This window comes from Pseudoliparis swirei, chromosome 16 (genome assembly GCF_029220125.1).
Source record: "Pseudoliparis swirei isolate HS2019 ecotype Mariana Trench chromosome 16, NWPU_hadal_v1, whole genome shotgun sequence".
NCBI classification, from domain to species: domain Eukaryota; kingdom Metazoa; phylum Chordata; class Actinopteri; order Perciformes; family Liparidae; genus Pseudoliparis; species Pseudoliparis swirei.
The window spans coordinates 8,379,328-8,404,272 of NC_079403.1; the positions used below are offsets into that span (position 1 = coordinate 8,379,328).

Genomic DNA, 24,945 nt, shown 5'->3' on the forward strand with positions numbered 1-24,945 from the left:
CTATTGGAACTACACTCCCACCCTGCAGGACTTGTACACCAGGAGGTGCAGAACCAGAGCCGGCAGGATCATGAAGGATCCTCACCACCCCAACAACAGACTGTTTCAGCTGCTGCGGTCAGGCAGGCGCCTCCGTAGTCACGCTGCAAGAACAGAGAGACTGAGACGGAGTTTCTTTCCTCAGGCCATCAGGATTGTGAACTCCGACCTCACCAGGACCCCCACATAGACCCACACAACTGCCCCTCTTAGGCACACACACACACACACACACACACTTACTGTAAATATTGTGTTGTTTTTTATTTGTAAATAGTGTGTACTTGTTGCCCTTGCACATTCCTGCTGAGCATTGCCACTTTCATTTCACTGCACACCCTGTGTGTGTATGTGACAAATAAAACATCTTGAATCTTGAATCTTGAATCTTGAAAATGACTACAAAAAGACACAAAATGACTAAACAACCCCCCCCCCCCCCCATGCTGTTGTCTAAACCCATGAACCCAACACTTTGCATCAGTAATTGTTTGTTGTTGAAGAAAAGTGACAGCAGATTTATATTGTAAGTCTTACTTTCATCTTGCTTTTTAACATGCCTTCTAGGTCTGCAACATTAGCAGTCCGTCATCACCTATGCAGGCCAAAGAAATACTGGTGGCCACTTGGATTAATCAAATTGATTAATCCAGGTTAATCAAGTTGATTAATCCAAGATCAATTCTTTAGGTCTGTGTTAAATCCATATTTTTAATTTGCTATTTTTTATTAACCGGTTAGTCCCCAGTCTTTTCAATGAGAACCATCTCTTTGTCACGGTGCTATTAGAGTGGACCCAAAAGCACGACTCAGACAGGAGTAACAAAGATGACTGTCTTTGGTTGAAAACAGGCTGGGTCAAAACCAGGAGATCAGTTCAAAAAGCAAACAAGTCCAAAAAGGGGCGGGGCAGAGAATCAGAGGTCAGGGCAGGCAGGTGGGGTCAGAACAGGCAGGTCAGGAATATACACTAATAACACTGGAGAACTTGGCATGAAAACACAAGACAATCTGGCAGAGGACAAGTGGAAGTGAGGGAGCTAAATAGACAGGGACTAACGAGGGAATGGGCAACAGGTGAGATGGACCAGGTGAAGGTAATGAGGGACTAACGAGGGAGTGATCAGAGGCAGGTGAAGGGAGATGGACTGACGAGATGGGAAGCAGGATCTGGAATGACATGATACTTAGTGACAGGATGAAAACAACTACTACAAAAAGGAAGGCATGGAGCTAAACTGTTACACTCTTTGCAGTAAACTGAGCTTCACGTGATAAGAATGCAGTAATCTCGTGTTAATTATTGTATGATGTATAAAATACAACTTTGTATTGACTGTGGACGTTATCCTTTTTTATGTATTGTTGTATTGGACAAGACATTCATGAGCCCCGGAGGATGAAACCCTATGACGTCATCATCGGACTTTTCCTCCAGCGCCACCATGAGCTGGACATTTGTAGCCAACACCAAGTCTCTCTTTGTTGCAACTTTTAGTTTATGAGCACATATTTTCAAAACATTCCACACCGGATAAGTATAAAACAAAGATATAGATATATCACAATAGATACCGATAGACCTTAATAGATACACAGTACATATGCCTTGATAGAGGATTTATTTATGTTATACATATATTGGACTTGCCCACTTTCAGCTTAATCTTCGTTGATTTTCCCTTTTTTATACTTAATATTTATCATATAATTTCACTTTAACACACATTACACTTAAACACACACACTTACAGTACCTTGTCTACAGCACTTGTATCTGTTTGTGCACTTTATTTTATATTTTACCATTGTACATGTAATGTTTAAATTATTGCACTATGTTGACTGTTGATTGTTGTTCTTTTGTTTGTCTCTCTAATGAACACACCAGCCGCCAAGTCAAATTCTTCGTGTGTCCAACACACGTAGCAAGAAAAAGATTCTGATTCTGATTTTGAAGATAATATTGGAATCAGGAGTTCCTCAGATGATTTTCAGTCTTAGAGTTTACATGAAAAGCATGTCCGTTGTCTATTTGTAGGTTCCACCTCGCAGGCTCGTCACACATAATGTGACTCCACTCTTCTTTTCTCTTTGTAACTAATCATCTCTGGATTTGAGCCAACGTGTTGATGAATTTTTATATCTTACCACGATCTAATTTCCAGCTGAGCCGCGCCGGCCGACTGGCAGCAACACACGTTCTCACTCGCGGCGGTGAACATAATAACTCAACGAGCTCACGAGCTTCATGCATTATGAACACGACAAGACGGCACGCTTTTACCCACAAAGTCGTAATGAGACGCACATCCCAGTTCACTCTCTGCATCTGAAGTAACATTTCTGAATTCATATTATTTTCATCAATAATGTTCACGAATACCAGACCATTTGGCGTCATTTGCTTTAATGAAAAGGTTCTCGGAGCCCCGTGTCTGGAGCCAGCTTTGGGATCTTTGTGTTGCTTTTTAAGGTTTTGACACGTCAGCAGCAGCAGCTGAAGAAGCTGTCTGACCAGAGAGAGAGAGAGAGAGAGAGAACACTTGCTGCTGAGCACCATGTTGAGCAGCAACTCCAACCTCCTCTCCGATCCTGCCACCAGCAGCACTCTCTTATTCCTCTTTTGCTTCACCCCGACCCCTCCGCCCCTCATCTCTATTCTCCCCATCCCTTCATCTTCCATGCCCGTGCCCACAGTGAAGAGACCATGTGCTGATGGCCCTCATGTCGAGAACAGCAGGCACTTGTGCGTCGTGTTTGTTGTGCGCACGGGGGTTTGTATCCTTGATGGGTGCTACTTTATGAGGCAGCGGATACAAACGGTTATGTAAATAGGCTTCTCTTCCATCTCCCGCTCCAGTGCGAGTCATAATTCAATGCAGGAAAAGCACTGAAACACGTCTCGTCGTCGTGGATTGAGAATTTGCGATGCTTTTAAGAAGTTTAGTTTGAGGCTTTATGTTCTTGTTGGTCCGGGAAATGATGCCTTCATCACGAAGTAACGTGTAGCTAGAGTGCGTTACATGTTACTGAACTGAAATGAAGAAGTCGAAGTGCAGCGCTCTGTTTTATTCAATGGTAATGCTTGATTCAACACATTTCTTGAACCAGATGCTATTGTCTCACCCCATTAGCCCAAATTTAACTTAAGATAATTGCTTGTATAGGACTCAATACTAATCTAAATGAAGTGTAAGACTATGTTTTTCTTCATGTCTGACATATAGAGGCATTAAAGCCAGAAACAGAACCTCCTCTCGGCCTCATTCTCTATTTTTCTCAGTGTCTAAGAAGCGAAAGCAGTTTGCGGTACACTTTTTTTTTTGATAGGTGCAACGTGGAAGCGAGGGATGAGACTCTTGATCTCCATCGATGTGGCTTGGATTGCACCTCATTTGAACAGATCATTTTGGACAAATGTTTCTGCCGAAGGAATCATAGAAATGTTACACATGGTGGCTTTATGTTTTAAAGGTGCTCTGATTGATCTCACAATGCGACGTTCCCCTGCTCGCTGTAACACACCAGCCAGTATCAAGTCACAATGGTTCACAGGAATCACAAAGAAAAATCAGCAAAGGAGCTGTAGATGTATTCTATAGCTTATTGTGATGTGTATATATTAGTGCTGTGAAAAATAACGCGTTAACTCAGTTAATTCAATTACAGGTTTAACTAGTTTTTTTTTTTTTACGCATTTAACGCATGCGCAGAATGAGCTTCCAATCTGTCTGTTGTTGGTCGTCGGGACGAAAAAAAAGTCACTTGCAAAATGAGCTTCCAATACACCACTGCAATCTGAACTCTGTCCGCTCTCATGCAGACGGTCTGTTCATCGGTAATGATCCTTCCGCAGGTTCACCTCCGGAAACCTTGTTACGACTTTTACTTCCTGTAGATCAGGGTCTCAACACGTCGATCGCGACCTGCCAGTCGATCGCGGCGTAGTGTCGGTAGATCGCATGACATTAAAGAGATTGGCCCGCCCCCTGACATGTTCTCTATAGCACGTCTTTGTTCTTTTATTAAACTAAACGTCTGTTGTTGATCGTATCTCCACAGCAGCATGTCATTTCTGTCTCTTCGTTGCGTTAACACTTATCGATCTCCGTCTCGCACGCCACAGAGCTCCGTGCGCGCATCGGGACCGAGCAAAAAAAAAGTCACTTGTCAATCTGTCCACCTTTAGATTGTATCATGGTGGAGTTAATGGTTGACAAACAAGAGAAAAATGCTCTGTTTAACCCTCCTGTTACCTTTACATTTACTAACATATTTTACCCTCGGGGTCAATTTGACCCCAGTAATTAAAACCTCCAGAAAATTATTAGAATTAATATTGCTTCCCAAGTTTAAGTGTGAGGTACTTTATGTTTGTTTGTTAACTACCTAAATAGCCCTTTAAATAAATAAAAAAGTTGATATTTCTGATATGTTTGACACAGTGAAAAACAGCCTGGGGTCAAATTGACCCCAAAGAACACCGACATTAAACATTGAATGGGGTCAAATTGACCCGAAAGGTAACAGGAGGGTTAAACACTCTGTTTAGGATGAAGATGTATTAATGTTCCATATGGAAGAAAACTGCTAAATAACTGCTGAGTTGCAGCACCATTGTATAGAAGAATGTATCAATGTATATATCCGTCTTTTGTCATAAATCTCTATGTTCTCACAAAATATACCGAGAATATCGGTAATATGTGATTAATCATGATTAATCCACAAAAACCTGTGATTAATCCGATTAAAATTTTTTATCGTTTCACAGCCCTAGTATATATATATATATATATATATATATATATATATATATATATTATTGTGTGTGGCTGGAGAGAAACATTTTCTTTTCCACCTTCCACCTCAGCTCTACACTACTACCTATATATATATATATATATATATATATATATATATATATATATATCATTTGCCGCCTCTCTGATACGCAAGTCCATTAAGAGCAATATTCAAAAGAAATATAAAATATATATATATATTGTATATTTCTTTTGAATATTGCTCTTAATGGACTTGCGTATCAGAGGCGGCAAATGACACTTAAAGTGCTTGAAAACACAAAGGCTTGGTACAAAACAAAGCGAGATGGCCATACATTTGCTGCATGATGTAGCCGATCCAGGTGTGTGTGTGTGAATGTGTGTGTGTATGTGTGTGTGTGTGTTTGTTTGTTTCTAGTACACCACTGTCTGAGCTCATGAGTATGTGTTTTTTCTCTTAATGGTACATCCCCACTAAATTGGCCCCTGAATGCAGCATGCTCTGCCAGTGGTTGTGTGAGGTACAAGTGTAGAGAAACAAAGAGAGCCAGGGAGCTTCAAAGCGGGCGGGTGACATTTCGGGCTTTCCATCTTCAAAGCACTATTTGCTTTTGTAGTTCCTCTTTGAGAATAATTATAGATATTCTTTCCTAAAGGATTACACCGGACTGAAAACATAATATAGAATTTGCAATTTGGTAACGAGGATAAACAATGAGCTGTCATCATTTTAAATGCATTTATTCCACTACTATTTGCAATATGCATCATTGAATACACCTTTTTTGTGAGGCATATGATACACAATATCATATAGTTTTTCATTATTGGCAGCGAATCGATCGTTGATCCCATGGAGCCGCACGGCGAGTGTCTCCAGATGGGGGGACGGGGACGACACACACCCTGTCCGCTCCTTTTCATTCACCTATCTTCCTCTTGTCTCTTTCTTCCAACCCCCGCATCCAAGTGCCTCTTTATAATTCATGTCCAGGTGCAGCGGCAGCGTTCTCTGGCACAGGGTTTGAAAGACAAAAAAGACAGATGTTCAATTTTCACTTCCTTTGTGCGTCTCTCTCTATACCTGTTTGTGTTTTTGTGGACCACTTTGGCACCTTTTTTTTACCCGTAAAACAGATTTTGGTTTTCCAGCAGTTCAGCGTGAGCAGTAATTAAGGCGAGTAGCAGCCATGACTTACCGCCGGCTGTTTAGATGGTTAGCGTATAGCCACAAAGATGGGGTTATTGTTGTTGTTGTTGTTGTTGCTTTTGACTTTGTGCACTACTTTGTACATGAAACAGTGTCTCTGTGAATAAATATTTATCCACAACTGGCTGAACAAGTGAATAATGTCCGGTTCTGTGGGATCTTGTCTCTTGGGGTTGTTTGGAACAAGCTGATGTTTTTCCGTACGTCATGAGAATGCCAAGATACGCCCGCGGCACAGCTGTGTTGACATGCAGCTTGTGTCATACAAAGCGCATGAACCTCCCACTGACTGTGAGCCGTGGGAGCGACTGAACTCTGCAGGTGGATGTCGTGCAAAGTGACATGTACAGGATGAGGCACCGGTGTGGCCTCAAGAGATCCAGTTTTCATTGCTATCTTCCTCAGATGAAACATCCTGTAGGTTTTTAATGACTTTCTTGGATACAAACTTATTAATTCATTCATAAATCATTTGCTGCAACCAAGGATTATTGTTTTCTAAACGATATGTTGTTTGGTCTTTAAAAAAATAGAAAAAACATTTTTTTCCAAAGCCCATTATGACATCCACAAAACTCAAATATATTCAGTTACTGTCTTAGATGTTTCGAGCAACCAGAAAATATTCATATTTAAGAAACCAATTAATGATATTTGACAACTAATAAATACATTTCATAAAACAACTAATTGATGGAGGGTTCAATTTAGCTGTTTTTTATATATATAACTACTGCCAATGTTAAAAAATAAAAAATACTCTGAAATACCTGAACATCGTGATTATGGCGAGTAAGCTAAGGTTATGCTTGGATAGCCAACTGCATTGGCACCTGACACTGAACCAGGGTTATGTAAATAATACCTTCATGATATGTTGTGTCAAACATTCACATAATAACATGTTCAGCCCTGATCCAACTGTTCATCCTCCTCCTACACAGATGAGCCGGAGGAGAGAAAGAGGAGTGAGCATGTCCAGAGGAACTCCCGGCACTAAAAGAAAGTCATTAGCAGCGGCTGCAATATTTTCACACCTCTGCATCATTTTTGAGGCGGACAGGCAACAATAGAGTGTTTACATCTGAAGGCAAATGTTCACACTGCTTAATGGGTTCAACCTTCTTTTTTTTAAATAGTTAATACACCCTTTTTAGAACCGCTGTCTGCCTAACAGACCCTGCTTGTCCAAAATCATTTGCTTTTGGCAATAACATGCCTATATTATGTCTAAAAGTAGTTTTTTTAAACATTATAATCATTAAAAACTTCGGGAAATGGATTCAACTAATTTGTGTTTCAAATGTGTGTGTATGCATGTTTGTGTGTACATGTGTGTCTGTGTGTGTATGTGTGTGTGTGTGTGTGGGAGAGAGTGAAACGAGTACCACGGGGATGCATTCATAAATAGGTTGTCGCTAATCCCCTTTAAAAATGAAGAATCCCCTGCCGTGCACCCATCTGAAAGAGAAAGGAAGGAAGGAAGAAAGAAAGAATAGAGAATGAATTATGGATAAGTTTTAAGAGGGATACTGCTCCCTGGCCTCCTCCCTGTTTTTCATTTCTTTCCTCCTCCCATCTCTCCCCCTGTGTCTCCCTTTCTCTCTGTGGCCTCGGCCTCTTCTTAAATCGATACGGCTGCCTGTCATGGGTCAGTGGCCTGTGTGCATCAGGCTGGACGGCAGCAGAGGAGCGCTGTGTCTCCCAGGGCTCTCTGTGGAGGTGATAACTCGCTCCTATCTCAAAACACTCTTTAAGGCTTTCAATCTAACTCCAATATCCACCTCAGATTGACTTGGGATGCCACAAAGGAAAGGAATATATATTTATATGATAATTTCTCTTGAAATAAAGTGAGCGTGCCTAAATACCTGCAGCTATGCCCTTGCATAGATTGAAAGAATGGACGTGCGTCTGGTTTAAAGGCATCGTGGTTATTTTGTCTGAAGAAGTATTTTATTTGCCCTTTTGTAACCCCGTCCACTTAAGTGGTTGTTTGATGGCTAGTTAAGCTTTACCAGTTGGTTGAATATGTTGCCTCCAGCTGAATTCTTAATGTTTCCAGCTCACTACTTTCATATGATGAACCCTGGAAGAGGGTTCTTAGAAGGGCCCTCGATGGCATGATGTCGTGCTTAAAGACCGCAGCTAAAGCTCTCCAGTTGGTGATCCATGTGGAAGAGACGGAAATAAAGACACGCCTGTGTTGCCGTATCTTTGGGGAGAAGTAGATCTTGTTTTTCAAGGATGTAAAGAAAACCCTGTTTCACAGCATAATAGACTTGGACACAGCAGATGTTAGATGTATGCTTCATTGTTTTATTTTGAAACACGTTTTTAATTGTAATGTAACACGGTTGACGACACTTCTTTTTTTATACCTATAACTGCACAAGACGTAGAATGAAATGCTTCTTGGCTTCACAAATAACGATCTTTTGACGAGACTAGACTTTTTGATGAACTCATTAAATTTCTTCCTCTGGTATTTCTGGTTTTCAGAGAGGATTTATAAAATAATGTAATCATCCAAACTCTTTATGTACTGATCGTCTCTCTGCTACAGTCCCACGTCCGTTATACAATATGTGTAAAACCAGATGCAGAGCAGCTGTACTTTATGAGTGTCTCTCTTTCTCCAGAATATGATCAGTTATATTGTTATTTTAAAATCAGACTGCAGTTTTTGTGCATCACAGTGTGCGTGTGCGCGTGTGTGTGTGTGTGTGTGGCCACAGGCTTTCTCACACTCCAAGTCCAATTACCTGTGTTAAGGCCACATCTGAGACGGGGGATTACAGCACATTATTCTAGCACAAACAACTCTGTCTCTCTGCCCACCAACCTGCAGACAGCCAGACACACAGGAAGGTGTGAGAGGTGTTACATTAGCACCTGGATGTGCGAACAGCAGACGAGTGACCTGTTACACTACCTGGAAGACTTGTTTCGCCCCCTGTGGATTTTTTCCTCTGTCCTCAACTCTTCTCGATATCTTTCCGCCCCCTGCTTCTCACTTCTTTTTTTGGACCTTCGTTTCTCGTCTTTCTTTGTCTGATGTTAATCAAGCATTCGTTTCATCTTCCATTTTCTCTGCTCCGTCTATTGAAGCGCTCTCCACAGAGCCGTAGCGTCTCAAATCTCCTCTCACTTTTTGGACAGTTGAAACTTTAACCAAAAGATGTTAGACAAGATGTCGCCTTTTCCCTTGACTTGTTGACACCACTTTAAATGTTCTAGTGACGCAAAATACTCTATTTAACCTCCTCATGGCATTCCGGAAAGGCCCTGAAAAAAACTTCCCCCGCATATATAAACATCTAACAGTCACGATTCTTTTGCCAAAAATGTTGCATCTGTCTGTTTTATTCGTTTTGTTTCCACGTTTTTGTTTCTTCCTTGTAGCACGTAGCAGCGGACTGCGCTTGTACAAATCACTGTGCCTGAACATTCGGGAGACACACAACTTCCTTCAAGTCACCTGCCAGGGGCTCTAATTAGACTGATAAGCAGTGCGACTGGAATCAGCTCTTCCTGGTAATCAGCCCCACGGAGCCCAGACAGACGGCTAAATGAGGAGGAGATGAGCCATGCAACCCAACAGGTGTCCTTAAAAAGACAGGGAGGTGTGTGTACACAGGCTTGTCTTTTCCCTTCTCTAACTACTTGAGTTCAATCTCTGGAGGGTTTGGAACATATCGAGAGATTCAGCAGTTATTTAGCAAGTGAGCGCTGAAAAAAAATAAAATGTTGCCCGCTTCTGTGTATAGATTTAATCATCACGCTGCGACTCAATCGCTGCCTCACTTTTTAAAAGGAATTGTTTGAGAAGCTGCGGAAAGATGATTGATTCAGATTGCGTGTGTGTGTGTGTGTGTGTGGGGGGGGGGCTTATACAATAGCAAACACACTCGTCAAACTGTGTATTATGATTTTTGAATTGCATCCCATCCTGAATACATTCCTTGCTCTTTTCTCTTTACAGCCACAGCTGCTCGGCTTCAGACATGTAATAACGATGATCACATTTTGTCCTCTCGCAAAATAGTAATAAAAAATAAAAAAAGAGCCCAGTTACACATCAGGCAGGCTGAATACGAAATGATATCTAATACAATCTCAGAGGGGAAATGTCATATTTGTCATTTTGACACCTGCGAGAGAATGTTGTGTTACACACACACACACACACACACACAGCGCTCGCAGCTGTACACGGGAAAGCAGCGAGCAGGCGTCACGGAGACGGGGAGGCAGAGAGCACGCCGCTCGAGGTTACTTCATCCACCTCTGAGGAAACATGTCCACCGTGCCGTAGACGTGGTTGGAGGGATTGACTTAAATGCCACTGAGGGCAAACGTGTTTGATTTGACGTCAGCCTCCTCCAGCTGAAAGCATCTCGAATGCCTCAGTGACAAAAAAGGAGCCTGTGAAAGATAATTTAAAATGCTCCCGCAGTGCGTGAGCGAGAACTGGAAGGCTGGGATTGTTTGAAAGGGGACCAAACAAGAAGCGCCGCAATCAACGCATCTTTCAAGTGTACTTTCATGCTGTTGTTTTGATGAGTTTGTGCTCTGTCAGGAGCACATTAGCAGTTCAGCTCATCGTGGGACCCGGTCAGGATCCATTTTGGATTGTGTTAGAAAATGGTGGCATCTTTTACTTCGTCACACTGTCACATTTATTCCACTAGAAAGAGGAAAATTAAGTGAAAATGTTATTTCGGCTGGAGCTTAAACGATTATTCTATTAATTGCTAATAATAAAGTTTGTCATATTTCAAGCTTCTCAGTTGTGATAGTTAAGTGAATAGCTTTGGGTTTTTGATTGCTAGTGGGACCAAATGAGCATTTTGAGGACGCCACCTTGACGTCTTTTATCACTATTTACTGCCATTTTACTGACAAAGTCATGAATTGATTGCAGGTTAACTGCCAATGAAAATGATTGTTAATCCTGTTTATTGCAGCCCCCGTTTGAAATGGCAGAGTGTATGTAAAAGTAGTTTTTCCACTAATTTATGACGCCAACAGACATAATGCTGGTTGATGAGCAGTGAGCAACTGGACCACGAAGCTGGAACACGCAGAGTTTTCAGAAAAGACACAGAAACATAAACCCCCTCAATCGTCTCTTGTGACCCTCGAGGAATGTGGCGGTGTCTGTATCCACAGAGAGCTCGCCTTCTGCCTGTATTTTCCAGTTTTACTCTGCTTCCCGGGACACTGGCAGCACGGCCAACAAGAATGCGCACGCGTATGCGTCCAAGAGTAAACTACGGGAATGGCAGATTAACAAAACCCTCACAAACGCCAAGCGGAGAAAGTTTGTTCCAAAACAAAAAAGGGGGTCGGCTTTCAATTTCGCGGCGCGCGATGCTGCAGGCGGTACGTTGGGCCGTGAACCGGCCACCGCGGTCACACGGCGTGCGTTTCTGGTGTCATTAAGCCAGAGGGAGGACGGTCCAACTGGGAATGTTGAATTCCTGTCCGACGGTTTTTGTTTTGGGGGCATGTTGCCGTTATTATGTTGGACACAGTACGGATACAAAATAGTATTTGGGGCGCGTTTCAACCATCAGAATGCCCTTGAAGACCATTTTCAACAAAGCAAAAGCAAAATCCTCTCAAACAAAATAGATATTAATCTGGCCAACAAATCAGATTTCATTTGATGAAAACCGTTAAATTTACTATCAGAAATATTATTGTTTTATTCTGTTTTCTGGTACATCTATAAAGTTAGTCATAGCACCTTTGTATTGATTTAAATTATATTGGACATTTCTGACCATGATATTTGCAACAATTTCAGAAGTAATACATATTTTTCATACAGAAAGGTGGTTCTTGTCAGCCTACACAGCTACATCACTTCTTGGATGGTTCTTGAATTAGTAAATTACATTTATCGGATCTTTGGTCTTCTTGATACTGTAAATTCAAGGCGTTTACATTAATTAGTAATTGGTCCACAACTTAAAATGTCCTTTAAGCCGTTGTGAGGAGACCATCCCGATGACATTAGCTTTATTCGTAACAGACTGCCGTCTCTTGGTTAAACCTCTTCAGATCATATTATGCTGGGTAACAATTTAGTGTTCCACGGTTGTAATGATCCGTGACCATGGGCCTCACGTATGCTTCGGTAACCATACTGCATGTGTTGATGTTCTCCGTTATCTATAGTTTGCTTGATGATAGATCCCGTTTTCAGATCAAATCTTCTTGACGACTGTCACAGCCCCCCCCGCCCCCCCCCTACTCCTGCTTCACCCAGTGTCTCATCCTCTCCCTCATATTCGTGACTTGAGTGATGGCGTTTGTGATTCCTAATGACAGTCGGAACAAATCCGCGGTAATGAGGTCGCATTGGGCTCTTCTCTTCTTTTTTTCTTTCTCTGAAATCACCCTTCGCAGCTCCATACAATCAACCAGCTCCTGAGTCTCAGGCTTTGCTCCTGGACCGGAGCTCCAGTGAACCAGCGTGAAACAGATCAATTCCTTCCTCTTGGAAGACCTCCCTTTAGCCAAAATGGACGGCATGTTTTTCTGAGCATGTCTGCTCCTTTCCCAATATCCACGACTGATTATCTCTTGACTCACTGGAGCTCATATCCTGCTCTACCTTATGACAGCTTTAGCATATTTATTGATTTAATAAGGTGTTGCCAGTGTGCGTGTGCATTTGAGGACTTCTCAGCAGCCTCATCTATGATAGCGCATTTATCTATAAGAGGTATGTGTGTTGCTTGAGCACTCACGTCCTCGTAACGTGGTGTGTTTGGCTCGAGCGGGACGTCTGCACCGACGCATCCTTGCGATTCGTTCGAGCCATCAGCTCGTGGAGAGAGATCTGTGGATGGAAAGCACAACCTGGCGCATGCAGCCGTACGAGTGTGTGAGTGTCTATGAATATGTACAGTGTGTACCTGCGGGTGTGCAGCGTGCCCTCCTGTGCGCCAGTGTGCATACACAGTATGTGTGTGCTCAGTGATGTGGTTAGTAATGTGGAGACCTGCAGGAGACGGTCCGTGGAGAGAGCCTGCAGGATAATTGCTGCCACAGTGACAGGTAGGGCTGCCTCTGTCAGAGTTCCCTCAGTGGGGAAGCAGTGTGTGTGTATGTGTGTGTGTGTGTGTGTCTGCTATGCCATCCTTTCCTCCAATAAGTATTTCCCCAGTAGGCTCTCTTCAGACGGTGGCAGACTTCCAGATGTTTTCATCTCGTATCACACACACACACACACACATCCAGGGAAGGAAATGGAGCGTTGTTTACAGGGAGCATCAGTCTTAGATCATTTGGGTATCAGTTTTACCTAAAAGAGAGAATAGTTGTTCATCTCGCTTGAGAGTATCGTGTAGTGTCTCACATGGAGCGCATTTCCATTTGTTGAACGCTGTATACTGTCGAGGGATCTCCATGTGGATACCGAGACTTGCTGAAGTTTCCTCGGAAGACGGCAGTGAATGTTTTGGATGTTTTATTGATAGCGAAGCTGCCGGCTTCTGTTTCAGCAAAAGGTCATCCGAAGACCCAACAGCATGGCTGTACACCATGCTGGATCTCTGATGGCCATGATGGCTTCAGATGTGCATTGTTCACCTCCTCAAACATAGCTGTTCCTTCTGAGCGATTGTCAGATGCAATTTTCGTTCGCATATGTCACACATCTGCAGATTGTCATCTCTCCGAAAGGGAGCGTAAACGGTGTAAACATGTCCCGGTGAGAATGCAGAGTGACATCCGTGGGGTTTCTCCCACATCTGGAGGTGCCTGCCTTCCTAGTCATTTGCCGGTGCTGCTTCTGTGTGTCCCCCCCCCCCCCCCGATCTCCTCCAGTCCGTGAAGAATTGGTGTCAGAGCCTATCAAAGGCAAAATGCCTATTCTACACAGAGTGTCAGAGCAGCCACAATCTATTAATCAAGCAGGCGGCAAAGAAACAGATATCATGTGTGTGTATGTGTGTGTGTGTGTGTGTGTGTGTGTGTTTGTGTGCGCATATGCAGCAGAAGCAAAGACTCTTCCAGGTGTTTTATCCAGCCATCTCTGAAATGTGCCTCTAATAAGGGAGGATGCAATTATAAATGTGTCTTGTGGGTTCCTTCTAAAAGAGGGAGGGGCCTATAATGCGTTTGGTACTGAAGGCCGCGACATGGTCCGCAGCGGACACGAGGCTCATGCTGATTGCACATCTACGGCCATTAGAACCCAGGCATCATTTCCTATTCCCTTTTTCTTCCCTGTTGTCTTTTATCATCGGTTATAATGTGTCAACCGCACAAATCTCAGAGGAAACATTTTGCTATTGTGGTATGCAGCATTTTGTGCGAGAGTTCAGTGTGCACTCTGTTAGCCAGCGAAGGTTTGTGGTGTGTTGATTTAGGCTGAATAACAGCAGTTGGTTTGTTTGGGAGCACTGTTGGCTTATCCACGGGAAACGATCGATTGGGGTGAATAAACAGTGAGCCAGCCAGGACCCCCTGCTGTTAACAGCATGGCTCTACCATGTGACAGACATTGTGCTGTATGATTGGCACTGCTGATTGGACTTTGGAGCCTAATGATGTCATGGCTATCATCGTGTTGGGTGTACTGAGAGAGAGAGAAGAGGGTTTGTTTTCTTTTCAGATGAATTATTTCCCTTGGTGTTGCTCCATAATTACTTTTTAGGGATTAAGTTCAACTGTTAAATGAGATTATGCCTCATTATATTAGATTTCTAGATATAAACTGCCACTTTTAATGAGTGAGTGGGTAGAGAGCCGTAGTGATGGTGCAAGATATAATACCCAGTGCGGAAATTATTTGACAATCAATAGGAAATTAATAAACAACATTTGGCATATTATTTAATCATTTAAGTCATTAATCAACCAAAAAGGAAACTTTCTTATTATGCAGATTTGCTACTCTATTAGGTCTACTTGCAAATCAAAAAAGGGCTGCAATAAACTATTATTTTCAATGTTGATTAATCTGATTATCATTTAGTTGTAAAAGGTGTCACAATTTTAAATATTGAATTTGCTATTGTAGAAAAGGCTAAAATAACTGAAATAAACAATTTTAAAAAATGTATATGTACAGTATAAATATATATACATATACCCGATGGTCCTCCAATATCCATATATATGTTTATATATATATATATAAATATATATACATATACCCGACTGTCCTCCAATATCCATATCTATGTTTATATATATATATATATATAAACTGAACAATAACTGGACAGTTATTGTTGAAAAAAATGCACCTGCTTTGATTTAATATTCATGTTTGATACAATGGTGATGGTTGGATTGTGTCTTGATTATATTACATATTGAATGGAGGCTTTGAATGTCAATGTATTTATTTATAATTATTTCCACCTTTGCACTCTTTTATTCTCCTTCGACTCATCTCCACCTTCGGTTTCATCTGTAGGTTTTCTCAAAGGTGCACATCCTGTGATTGGGTGCTTTGATTTAGAAAAGCCAAGGAGCAGAATAACAATTGATGAAGAAGAGGACACAGAAGGGAGAGGAGGTCTTTGGGATGTTCCGTCCGTCTGTGTCTCTCGGCACATATCGTAGTATATATTAAGCTATTTACAGAATGTTTATTCTCACCATAAAATGAGAGCTCATCTGAAAGTCATTTCTTATCCCTGTGCCCGTGTCCCCCTGTAGATTATCCTGTCGAGAAAAAGGGGGAACAAATAAAAGCGACGACAACATCTGTGAACTCATTTACATTTTGATAAGGATCAGCGTGCCGAGGTCGGATGTAAAGAAGTCACATACATGTTATATATCATAAATGTAATGAATACGCTGCTGCTCGGAAGTCAGCGCTGCGGCTCTTCGTACTCCGAAGGGATATTACTGTTTTTGTTTCCCACGTCGGATTTTTACTGAGCAAAATGGGTTGCCGTGCGTCTTTATCTGCCGGCGGGATCAGGTGCATCTCTCTCTCTCTTCCTCTTCCTACCCCCTCCTCCTCCTACACCCCTCCTCCTCCTCTTCCTCCTCTCTCCACTCTGATAGGTAGAGACAGCCATCATATGTGCAAGGGGAAAGTGATGGGCGGAATGGCAGCTTTAATATCGGAGCGATTGCCCGCTGATAAGGCTAACGGCTGTGGAGAGGCGTGAGCGTCAGCCCTCCTCCGCAATAAACACTTTCATTTTGTTTGGTTGGAGTGACGGATGGAGAGATGGAAGTGGTGAATAGATGACCCGAGGAGCAGGAGAGGGAGGGGGGAGATAGATGGAATGGATGTTATTCAATATTAACAGATCAATCAGAGGGTGGTGAAATATGCATTTTGTCAACTCTATACCCCCATTCGGCCAAAGAGGCGACATTACGATGGCGTGACAGCGCGTTGAGATACAAACTACGCACAGCTTACAGTCGGTGATTTGTCTCCCGATGCTGAATTGATATCGCTTCTAACAATAACAACCCTGTCGTATATCAGAAAAAATGAATATATATATTCATGACTTTAAGCTCTGATGACTTCATGATAATCATTTCTCAATCGCTATTAGAATGTATGATGAGGGGAGCACAATTGCTTCGGTTTGTAGCATATGGCGGAGAAAATCAACGATTTAATCAAATTATATCTCGCCCACAAGATCATTTGAGTTGAGCACATATGCTACGGAGCAATTTAAAGGTCACACACACAAAAATCAAGCTCCAATCGGCGCCTGTGTGTTGTTGTTTTGTTTCATTTTCACTCACGAGTGTGCGTGTCAAGGAAAGTCAACGAGGTTTTGGATGATTCTTTAGATTGATGATTAAAATGGCCTTTTTGTCCTCTTATTCCTTCTTCCACTTCAACAAGTTGTTTTTGAGATATTCTTCAGTTCTTCCTCTTCACCTGGCTGAATGTCCTCGTGCTTAGCAGAGGCATGCAGTGCACTTCTAATATTTGCTATTATTAAAAAAACATTGAAAAGTCTTTGGCTGCTGGCACAGTTCCAGCTGAAATAATTCAGTCGTATTTAATGCATTTGTAATAAATGTGCCATGTATAGATCAGCGCTGCATGTTGAAGGTCCTACTTCAAGCATCTCATTTTAATTCAGTCCTGGTTGGAAACACACGTCGTTATTGGTGATAACAATTAGTGGCGCTGATTAAACACTCCTTGATTAAAAATAAAAAAAGAGAACCTGGTGGATGTGTTTATAGCGCAGCCAGCCAAACAAACTACTACTTATTTTAATAAAGCAGTCGGGTGATTTCTTGCAGCAGGCCACATGAGAGGCAACATCTTCATCTCACAGCGAACTCTTAACCGTTGTCTAAAGTTATTTTAAAGAGATCTTTGCTAACCGATCGAGGTCGAGGCTAACCTCTGACAAATACATTGTGTTTCCTGTTCCTGCCTCACATTAGAAGCCACTCGGTCTTATTTAAGTGCACAGTTCTGACAGAGTGACATAAGAATGAAGCTAATATCAATGAGATGAAGATTCAAACAGAAACACTGGAGGACATGCTGTTGCATCCTTTCCTGGTTCTCTCTTGTGTGCAGGTAAACGACCTGAATCCAGTGTGTGAATGGCGGACTGCGCCATTAACAATGAAAACTACTCTCTAGAGAGTAATTACATCATGTAAATGAATTTACAGCTGAAACAATTACAGCAATGAATATACTAAATAGTCTTTATTTTGGTCTTCTTCCCTCACACAGTAATTGCTAGTTATTTACATATAGAAGTATTTTTAACTTGTTTATTTTTTATTGAACATACTTGTATTTTACTCAAGTGACACTGAAGGCCATTTTAAGGAGTTAATTCACCAAATAGTAATCAGCCACATTAAGTGAATTCTTATTGAATAGGTCCAGGTCATCAGGCAATTCTCTAATGTATAGTCTCCAATAAAACCGTGTAACACGTGTATATCGTTTAAATTCGAAGCCCATTTAAACACAAATGCCTTTTTAGCTTTCTCTGTGCTTTTCTTGCCCGCTGAACATCAGATCATATGGATCAATGTGACTCGGAAACTGAAAAGATGAGATGAGCAGCAGGGTGCAGGTCTCGGTATTAGAAGTCAGACTAGATAGACTCCGACAATGCCTATTAAAATGGCTGGAAGAGCCTCTCTGAAATGAGTCCTGACATCTCTGTTCCACAGTCTGTCAGGAGTATTTGGTGGCTAATTTGAAGCTTACAAAATCTCTGCGAGTGAGAAAAAGAGAAAGAGAGTAAGCTCCGGTGGGAGGTTAATACAAGGGGTGACCAAAAAGAGATGCTGTCGGCTGTTATCTGGTCAGTCAGTGACAGAACAAGCAATCCATTGGCTGGAGTCTCACCGCAGCCAAGATCCATCCAGTTACCGGCTAATGAGCCCGGCAGTACATTGTATTTACATTTAAAGTGGCTGTTGTGGGACTGTCCTTTCCCTCAGGTTGATTGGAGAGTCCTCAGCTTTGATTCGCAAGCAACTACTGACCTTCGGGCTTCTTTGGTTTCACCGTAAGACGGTTAATGTCAGCTTGTCAGTCAAAAACCTGAGCTGCAGCCGCGATGACGTGTGTGTGTGTTGATTCCAGGCTAATCTTTTCGTAGTTTGACTCATGATGTGTTACGCCCCCAGAGGGGTCCTCATTAGGAACAAAACGTTGTGTGACCTTTTCAGCGGCTTCACCTCGCCCCACCACCTCCGCCCTCACCCAGCTGGGCCCAATTACCTTGCTCATTACTCCCGTCCTAAATAGCACCAGGACTGTGCAGGTACTGTAGCTATCTATGGAGCGGCAATATGTCTCTGACTAAATCCAGGGGTGGCAACATGAAATGAAAACGATCGGAGACATGGCAGTTGAAGACTTTCCTTCTCACACTCAGGGCGGATGATTTTCTTCTTTATCCTCGTGCTACTTCCTTTATGTGGCGCTCTAATTTAAAATGTGTATGTATATTTGACCTTTGCAGCTGTCTCGCCTCTTCCTCCATCCTCCCTTTAGCCATCCGTCAGACCTGGCTGACACCTACAATATAAGATGTCCCCTTTGGTGCCATGTTGATGAGATGATAGGATGATCAATGTACGCTGGATCCTTAATAACCAGAAAGAGAAAAGGGGAGAGAGGAAGAGCGAGAGAGATGGATGATTATCCTAAAAGTAGCGTGCTTAATTAGATGGAATGCTGCATACGTTGTGGACTGAGTGGAATCATTGGGATAGATTAAAATACTAATTAAACAGGCCCTTACCGAATTTGGAGAGTGAGGTGGGGTTCAGCTCTTCAGGGTCATTTGCATAGCCTTCATCTGGGGAAATGGGATTTAAAGGACCTTCTCTCTTTCTCTTCTTCTCTTTAACTCTCACTTCTTTTTTCCCTTTACCCCATTACCAATCACATTCACGTGCTAACAAACTGAATTAAAATGCTGCTACATTTTTTTTGTTGCACTCTATAATTTGGCATAATCTATTAAGGCCCCTTTGATTTTGTTTTTCAATATAAATGTCTCTATTAAAGTAAGAAAGGGGCGTTGAGCAAAGGAAGGGAATAAAAGACGGTGAATTGTGTGATCTTGAACGATGGCTATTTAACATCGCCTCACTTTGGTTTGATTTGCATGAGAAGATCTTTCGTGAACAAAGCTTTGGAAATGGAATGCCATATTTGATTAGAACAATAGATCTGAGGATCAAACTCCGGTGGTGTATAAATTACTGCAAGAACAAAGGCAGAATCTCAATGTATTGAGTGCTGGGGATCTGCAAGTACTTTATCTGTTTATGGGTAATATTTAGCAGGTCTGACTCAAAGTGGGGGAGGATAACAGAACATTTGTATTGGTACATTTTCAACCATGGCTCGATGGATGGAAATGAAACAACAGGATGGATACTCATGACATGTTGGCATTCTGTAACTCCCTGTTCCGTTTCTCCTGTTTCTCCTCTGTGTGTCCTGTCTCCTGTGTTCTGTGTCTCCTCTATGTCTCCTCTGTGTCTCCTCTGTCTTGATTGTTTCATTCCTATCCCCTGCCCTCAGCCACTCCTCTGTCTCCTTGATTGGTTAATTTCCTTCACCTGCCCTCAGCCACTCCTCTGTCTCCTTGATTGGTTAATTCCCTTCACCTTCCCTCAACCAGTCCTATGTCTTCTTGATTGGTTAATTCCCTTCACCTGCCCTCAGCCACTCCTCTGTCTCCTTGATTGGTTAATTCCCTTCACCTGCCCTCAGCCACTCATCTGTCTCCTTGATTAGTTAATTCCCTTCACCTGCCCTCAGCCACTCCTGTTTCCCTGATTGGCTCATGCAGTACACCTGTGTTTCCCCAATTCTCCCTATATATTGTGCCAGTCTTTCCCTCGTCTCCTGTCGGTTTGTTGTCTTTTTTTCAGTCTCGTAGTGTCTCTGTTTCGATGTCTCAGTCTTTGTTCCCATGGTGATTCTGAGTGTTTTTTTGTAGTTGCTTTCAAGCCAGAGTTTTCATGTTTGACATTTTCCGAAGTAAAGTGTTTTTTGTTTCACTCAAACCTGGAGTCCAGCCTGTCTCTCTGCACCTGAGCCTATTGGATGCATTGGTTGAGATATGTATGTCTCTTTGAGGATAAATGGCGCTAACTTTGTTGATCCTTGAATTTTTCCTTTAGTGCTATCATCAATAACGTTTCAGTCCAAATAGCTGCCAAACTAATGACAGCTGTACTTTGTGGTTGACACGACCTGGTCATGTACAACACATCCTTGCAGTGATGCATTGGAGATATCAACCGGTGAAATCTGACAATAAATCACACCTAATCTCGTTATAAGCTCTTGTATCAACCACAAATCCAGTTTATCCATCAGCTTGTTAACATGCTGGCGTTAACATGTGCAGGAAAGCAGCACCGTGCCTGAAGCTGTGTTCACACTACCAGCGACAGAACGGCCAAGCGTCGACAGCTACATTATTGAAAAGTGTTGCTTAGCTATGTCATTAAATAGGACTGGGGACTGGATAACAGTGTGTGTTTGTAACGGAAGGAAATAAAATATAGGATTGTCGTGGGAGCGCAGATAAAAGTTGAAACCAGCTCAACTTTGATTTGTCGTGAACCTCGTGCCAGTTTGTAGCTTCACGTCAGCAGCTTCCATCTAAAATGACTTGTAGCCCATTGCGGTGTCGCCAGTAGTGTGAAGCAGCATGAGTACAGCCTCACGGAGCCGCTAGCATGGCCGTGGACCCTCATCTATTATCGGCCCTCTGCCCATACAACATATCATTTCTCCGAGGGCCACAGCAGACTCCTGTCGGCTGGAGAACTGCTTGCTGTCATTCCCTAAAGATTGTTTTCTGTGTCTGTGTGTGTCTGTGTGTGGGGGTTGGTCATTCGCTATGACCAGTTTGACATCTGACTCATGCTGTTACATCCACAGAATCATTCTCAGTTTCACTGACCACTTGTTTTGCCCCAGGAACTGAAAGATGTGCTATTTAATCATCCGCGGCTCATACTCGGCACCTCCTCTGCTTTTGTCTCTCCCGTGCAGTCCAACAGAAGCAGCGGCTGGAGAAGGAGACGGGCCTGCAGATCGTGGAGGCTGGAGTCAGCGATGTAAGTTGTACTCGCTAAAAATATCTGTTATTCAGCTCTGTGTGTAAAAACAAGGTAAAAGAGTGGTCGTGGTTGTTATTGTGCGTGTCCTCTGTTTGGGCGCATGGGACAGGAACAACTCGGTGAACCCAACTTGGCATCCGGATCTCACCTGCGGCTTCAGTTGTGCATCTGAACACTAATCTGCAGCAGCAGCGATGAATTACAAACACATCCCTTTAAGTGTGTTTCTTTGATTACGGCACCAACGCATTCATTTCCTTTAGGTCTCTAAGAGCTGTTGTCGCCATGGCAAGTAAACCACAACAAGACAAAAGCATGCTACATTTGGTGAAACATAAAGTAAGTGTTGATCATCACAGCAGTGCAACAATAACCAGATTATCCTGAGTGCTGTCACTTTGTCTGGAGCCCTAATGCTCCTGTGACATATTCATTGGACAGAATTAAGTGGAGAGCAGGAGGACACTCAGGATGATCCAGATGAAGGGAGAGTAAATGTGTTTTCATTGAACACTGATACATATTCATATGTATCAGCGGTAAGGATCTAATCAAGCACCCATTGATGTGTCTTGGCCCTCAATGTTCGCCTGGTAAATGAGTTTCTCTATGGAAATGAGACAGACAGCCTTAGACCCCTGAGCTGCCCTGATCACGATGCATGCTGTGGGCTAAATGGATGTGGCCTGTGCATCGCAGGACAGTTGCTATTGGCAACAGCCGTCACACACTGTATAGACAAGATCATTTTCCCATGTTGGTCCCTTCTATGCTGTCTCGCTTTGGTGTCGCTGCCTTTCTTCGCCCATCTGCCTCCCACTTATATCTTTTTTAGCACCACATTCTCTCTCATCTTATTCCACATTGTGTCTTCATCACGTTCTTCCCTATTATCTCTGGATTCACATTTTTTTTTCCTTTTCTTCTCTGTGACTTTTGTTCGGTTCTTTGTCTGCCTCTCCTCGCCTCTTTTCCATTCTTTTATTCCCACTCAGACTGATTCCTGCACTTTGCCAGAACTGGTACAGGGCTGTGTTTGTCATATTGGGCCTATTTGTAGATAATTAGCTGCAATAATAGCCTCTCTGCAGGAGCCAGGGTGAGGGAGGGATGGAGGGAGGAAAAGAAGAATCTGTCTTCCACCTCATGGGGAGAAAATCCACGCCAGACTGTGCTTGTAGAAATGCATGTCAAGGAAGCGCGGCATTTACTGTACTACAAATAGAGAGTTGGCAAAGTATAAACCCCGAATACTCACTGTGGGTGTTTTATTAGCAGCAGCTCTGATGTGGATGTGTGTAATGTCACCAGTTTTTATTCAAAAAGTGGAAAGTTGAGGGTTAGTTGGGGAAAATAGTAGCTTTAGACAAGAGAGCCTGTGGAGTGGGCTCTTCAAATACATTTGTTTAAAAGGTGTTCAACCAGAAGCCGGATTTTAATAAATGTGCAGTAAATTGACCACGGTTCTGGGTGAATGCATGTTGGAGGCTTCAGAATCTTTTTTAGACTGCTCATTAGTGGAAACAATTTAAATTCGCTGGATAAAATTGCTCAGTGGATCCATAAGAGGTACTGTATATAACGGGAAATGAAGCAAAGCGTCAGTCCTAAGCTTTCCATTGACTGTATTCTTTCCATAAACTCAGTCAATGTGCTTGGTATCATTTGGTCTTATCGCTGACAATTCCCCTCTCCTGCATTTTTATTTAAGAGGTGACAAATGACAAAACAGCTTTGGAAGATGACCAGATTGAGCGAATGTCAATCGTGGTAGATGCAGACGAGGATAAGCAAATGTCAAAGTGGGGGGAAGGAGACATCAATCAATGGGCCGAGCAATATCTACTCCATTATAGATCGCATGGAAGTGGGCTTTCTAAAGAGAAAGAAACAACAGAAAGATGACTACGTTGTTTATCTTAAATAATGTGTGTACGTGTGGGACATAATCGGTGTATTTTCTGAATGTAATTCTTATTAACAGCTGTTTCCCAAGTGAGAAGTGTGGAAACACAAAAGCCAAAAGAAGTTCCTCTCACAGCAAGTTGTGTGTCCCGTAAAGGTGTGAACAAATGTGAGTGGAAAAGTGGAACGAAATGCGTGGTTGTCGTGGCCTCTCACTGAACTCACTGAAACCAGACATATGAAGTATATACATGCTATTAATGCTTATCACCACCTGGAAAATCATACCATACTTTATAGTATCGCTCGTAAATGGCCTCACCGACTCCACGAATCTTCTTTCAGGAGAGCGGGCGAGAATTACCCCCCCCCCCCCACAATGCTGGAGACAATGACTAGGCATTAGGCGAAAGGGTTGCTTTTTCTGGCAGTCATAGACACAGCATGGTGCTACGAGTAGGGAGCGTTTTTAAAGGGAGGGATGTCGTTAGTTGGAAAAAACACAGGGTATCCTAAAACCCTCCTAGGCTTGAAATAGCTGCCATTGTGCTGACAAATGTACTTTATACTTGAAGCTAAAGAGGGGATATTTAATCTCCAAAACTATTTTCTGATGTTGATTCTCTCTTTACTATTATTGCCATAATCAAGGTCTTAATGATCTATAAAGATTAACATTGATATGAGTTAGCAGAGGCTTTTCTCTGCATTACAAATTAAAAGTTGACAAAACTCAATGTCTAAACTCTTAAAACTCAAGTTTCCCGTGGTTGGCGCGTTACATGTATCACGTGATACAAATTGCCGCATGCAGCAAGTTGGCGGCGGGAATGTCGAAAGTTAGAAACGCTAGCAGTTGCCAAGGAAGAGCATGTTTGATAATGTATGGCTCTGGAATAGCAAATAATATGACATGTAGCTCAAAAGAGAGGCAGACCCTCGCCGAGTCGCCTTGGCACCAGAAAATGTCATATGTCCGTATGAGGGGAGTGGCTCTGGTTAGCCATGATGGAAGAAATAGCATCAAGCTAAGTGTGTTTACCAGCATGTTAAGCATCGGTATCGCTGCAACTAAACTCTACACTAGAATGAGAGCGCTGTTGTTTGAAGAAATAATAGTGTTCAAAATTAAATAACTAACATTTTGCTCGGAAGGTTATTCCCATTTCAGTCGTTAAGCTTGGTACCAGAGTACGCTCTGAGAGTGTGGTGCTCTGAATACCCGAGAAATATATTCCAACAGCGATATGAATTTATGAACGGTCTAGTCGTGGCTATTCACAAACGCACCCTAAGGCATCCAACTCCATGCTACATGTTTGCTACTATGCCCGTCTTAGGGCATAGCACACTGGTTTATTATTAATTGGAGTTATGATGGCTGTGAAGGCATACCTAAATAAA

The 24,945-nt window shown here is 42.5% G+C and overlaps 1 protein-coding gene across 1 annotated transcript in view; it reads left to right on the forward strand.

The window, feature by feature from the left end:
* ptprn2 (protein tyrosine phosphatase receptor type N2) overlaps window positions 1-24,945 on the forward strand; it is a 124,352-nt gene that overhangs the window by 54,286 nt on the left and 45,121 nt on the right. Inside the window, exon 11 of the mRNA XM_056434407.1 lies at window positions 21,569-21,633. Coding sequence (XP_056290382.1) covers window positions 21,569-21,633 — 65 coding nt within the window. The remainder of the gene's footprint in view (window positions 1-21,568; window positions 21,634-24,945) is intronic.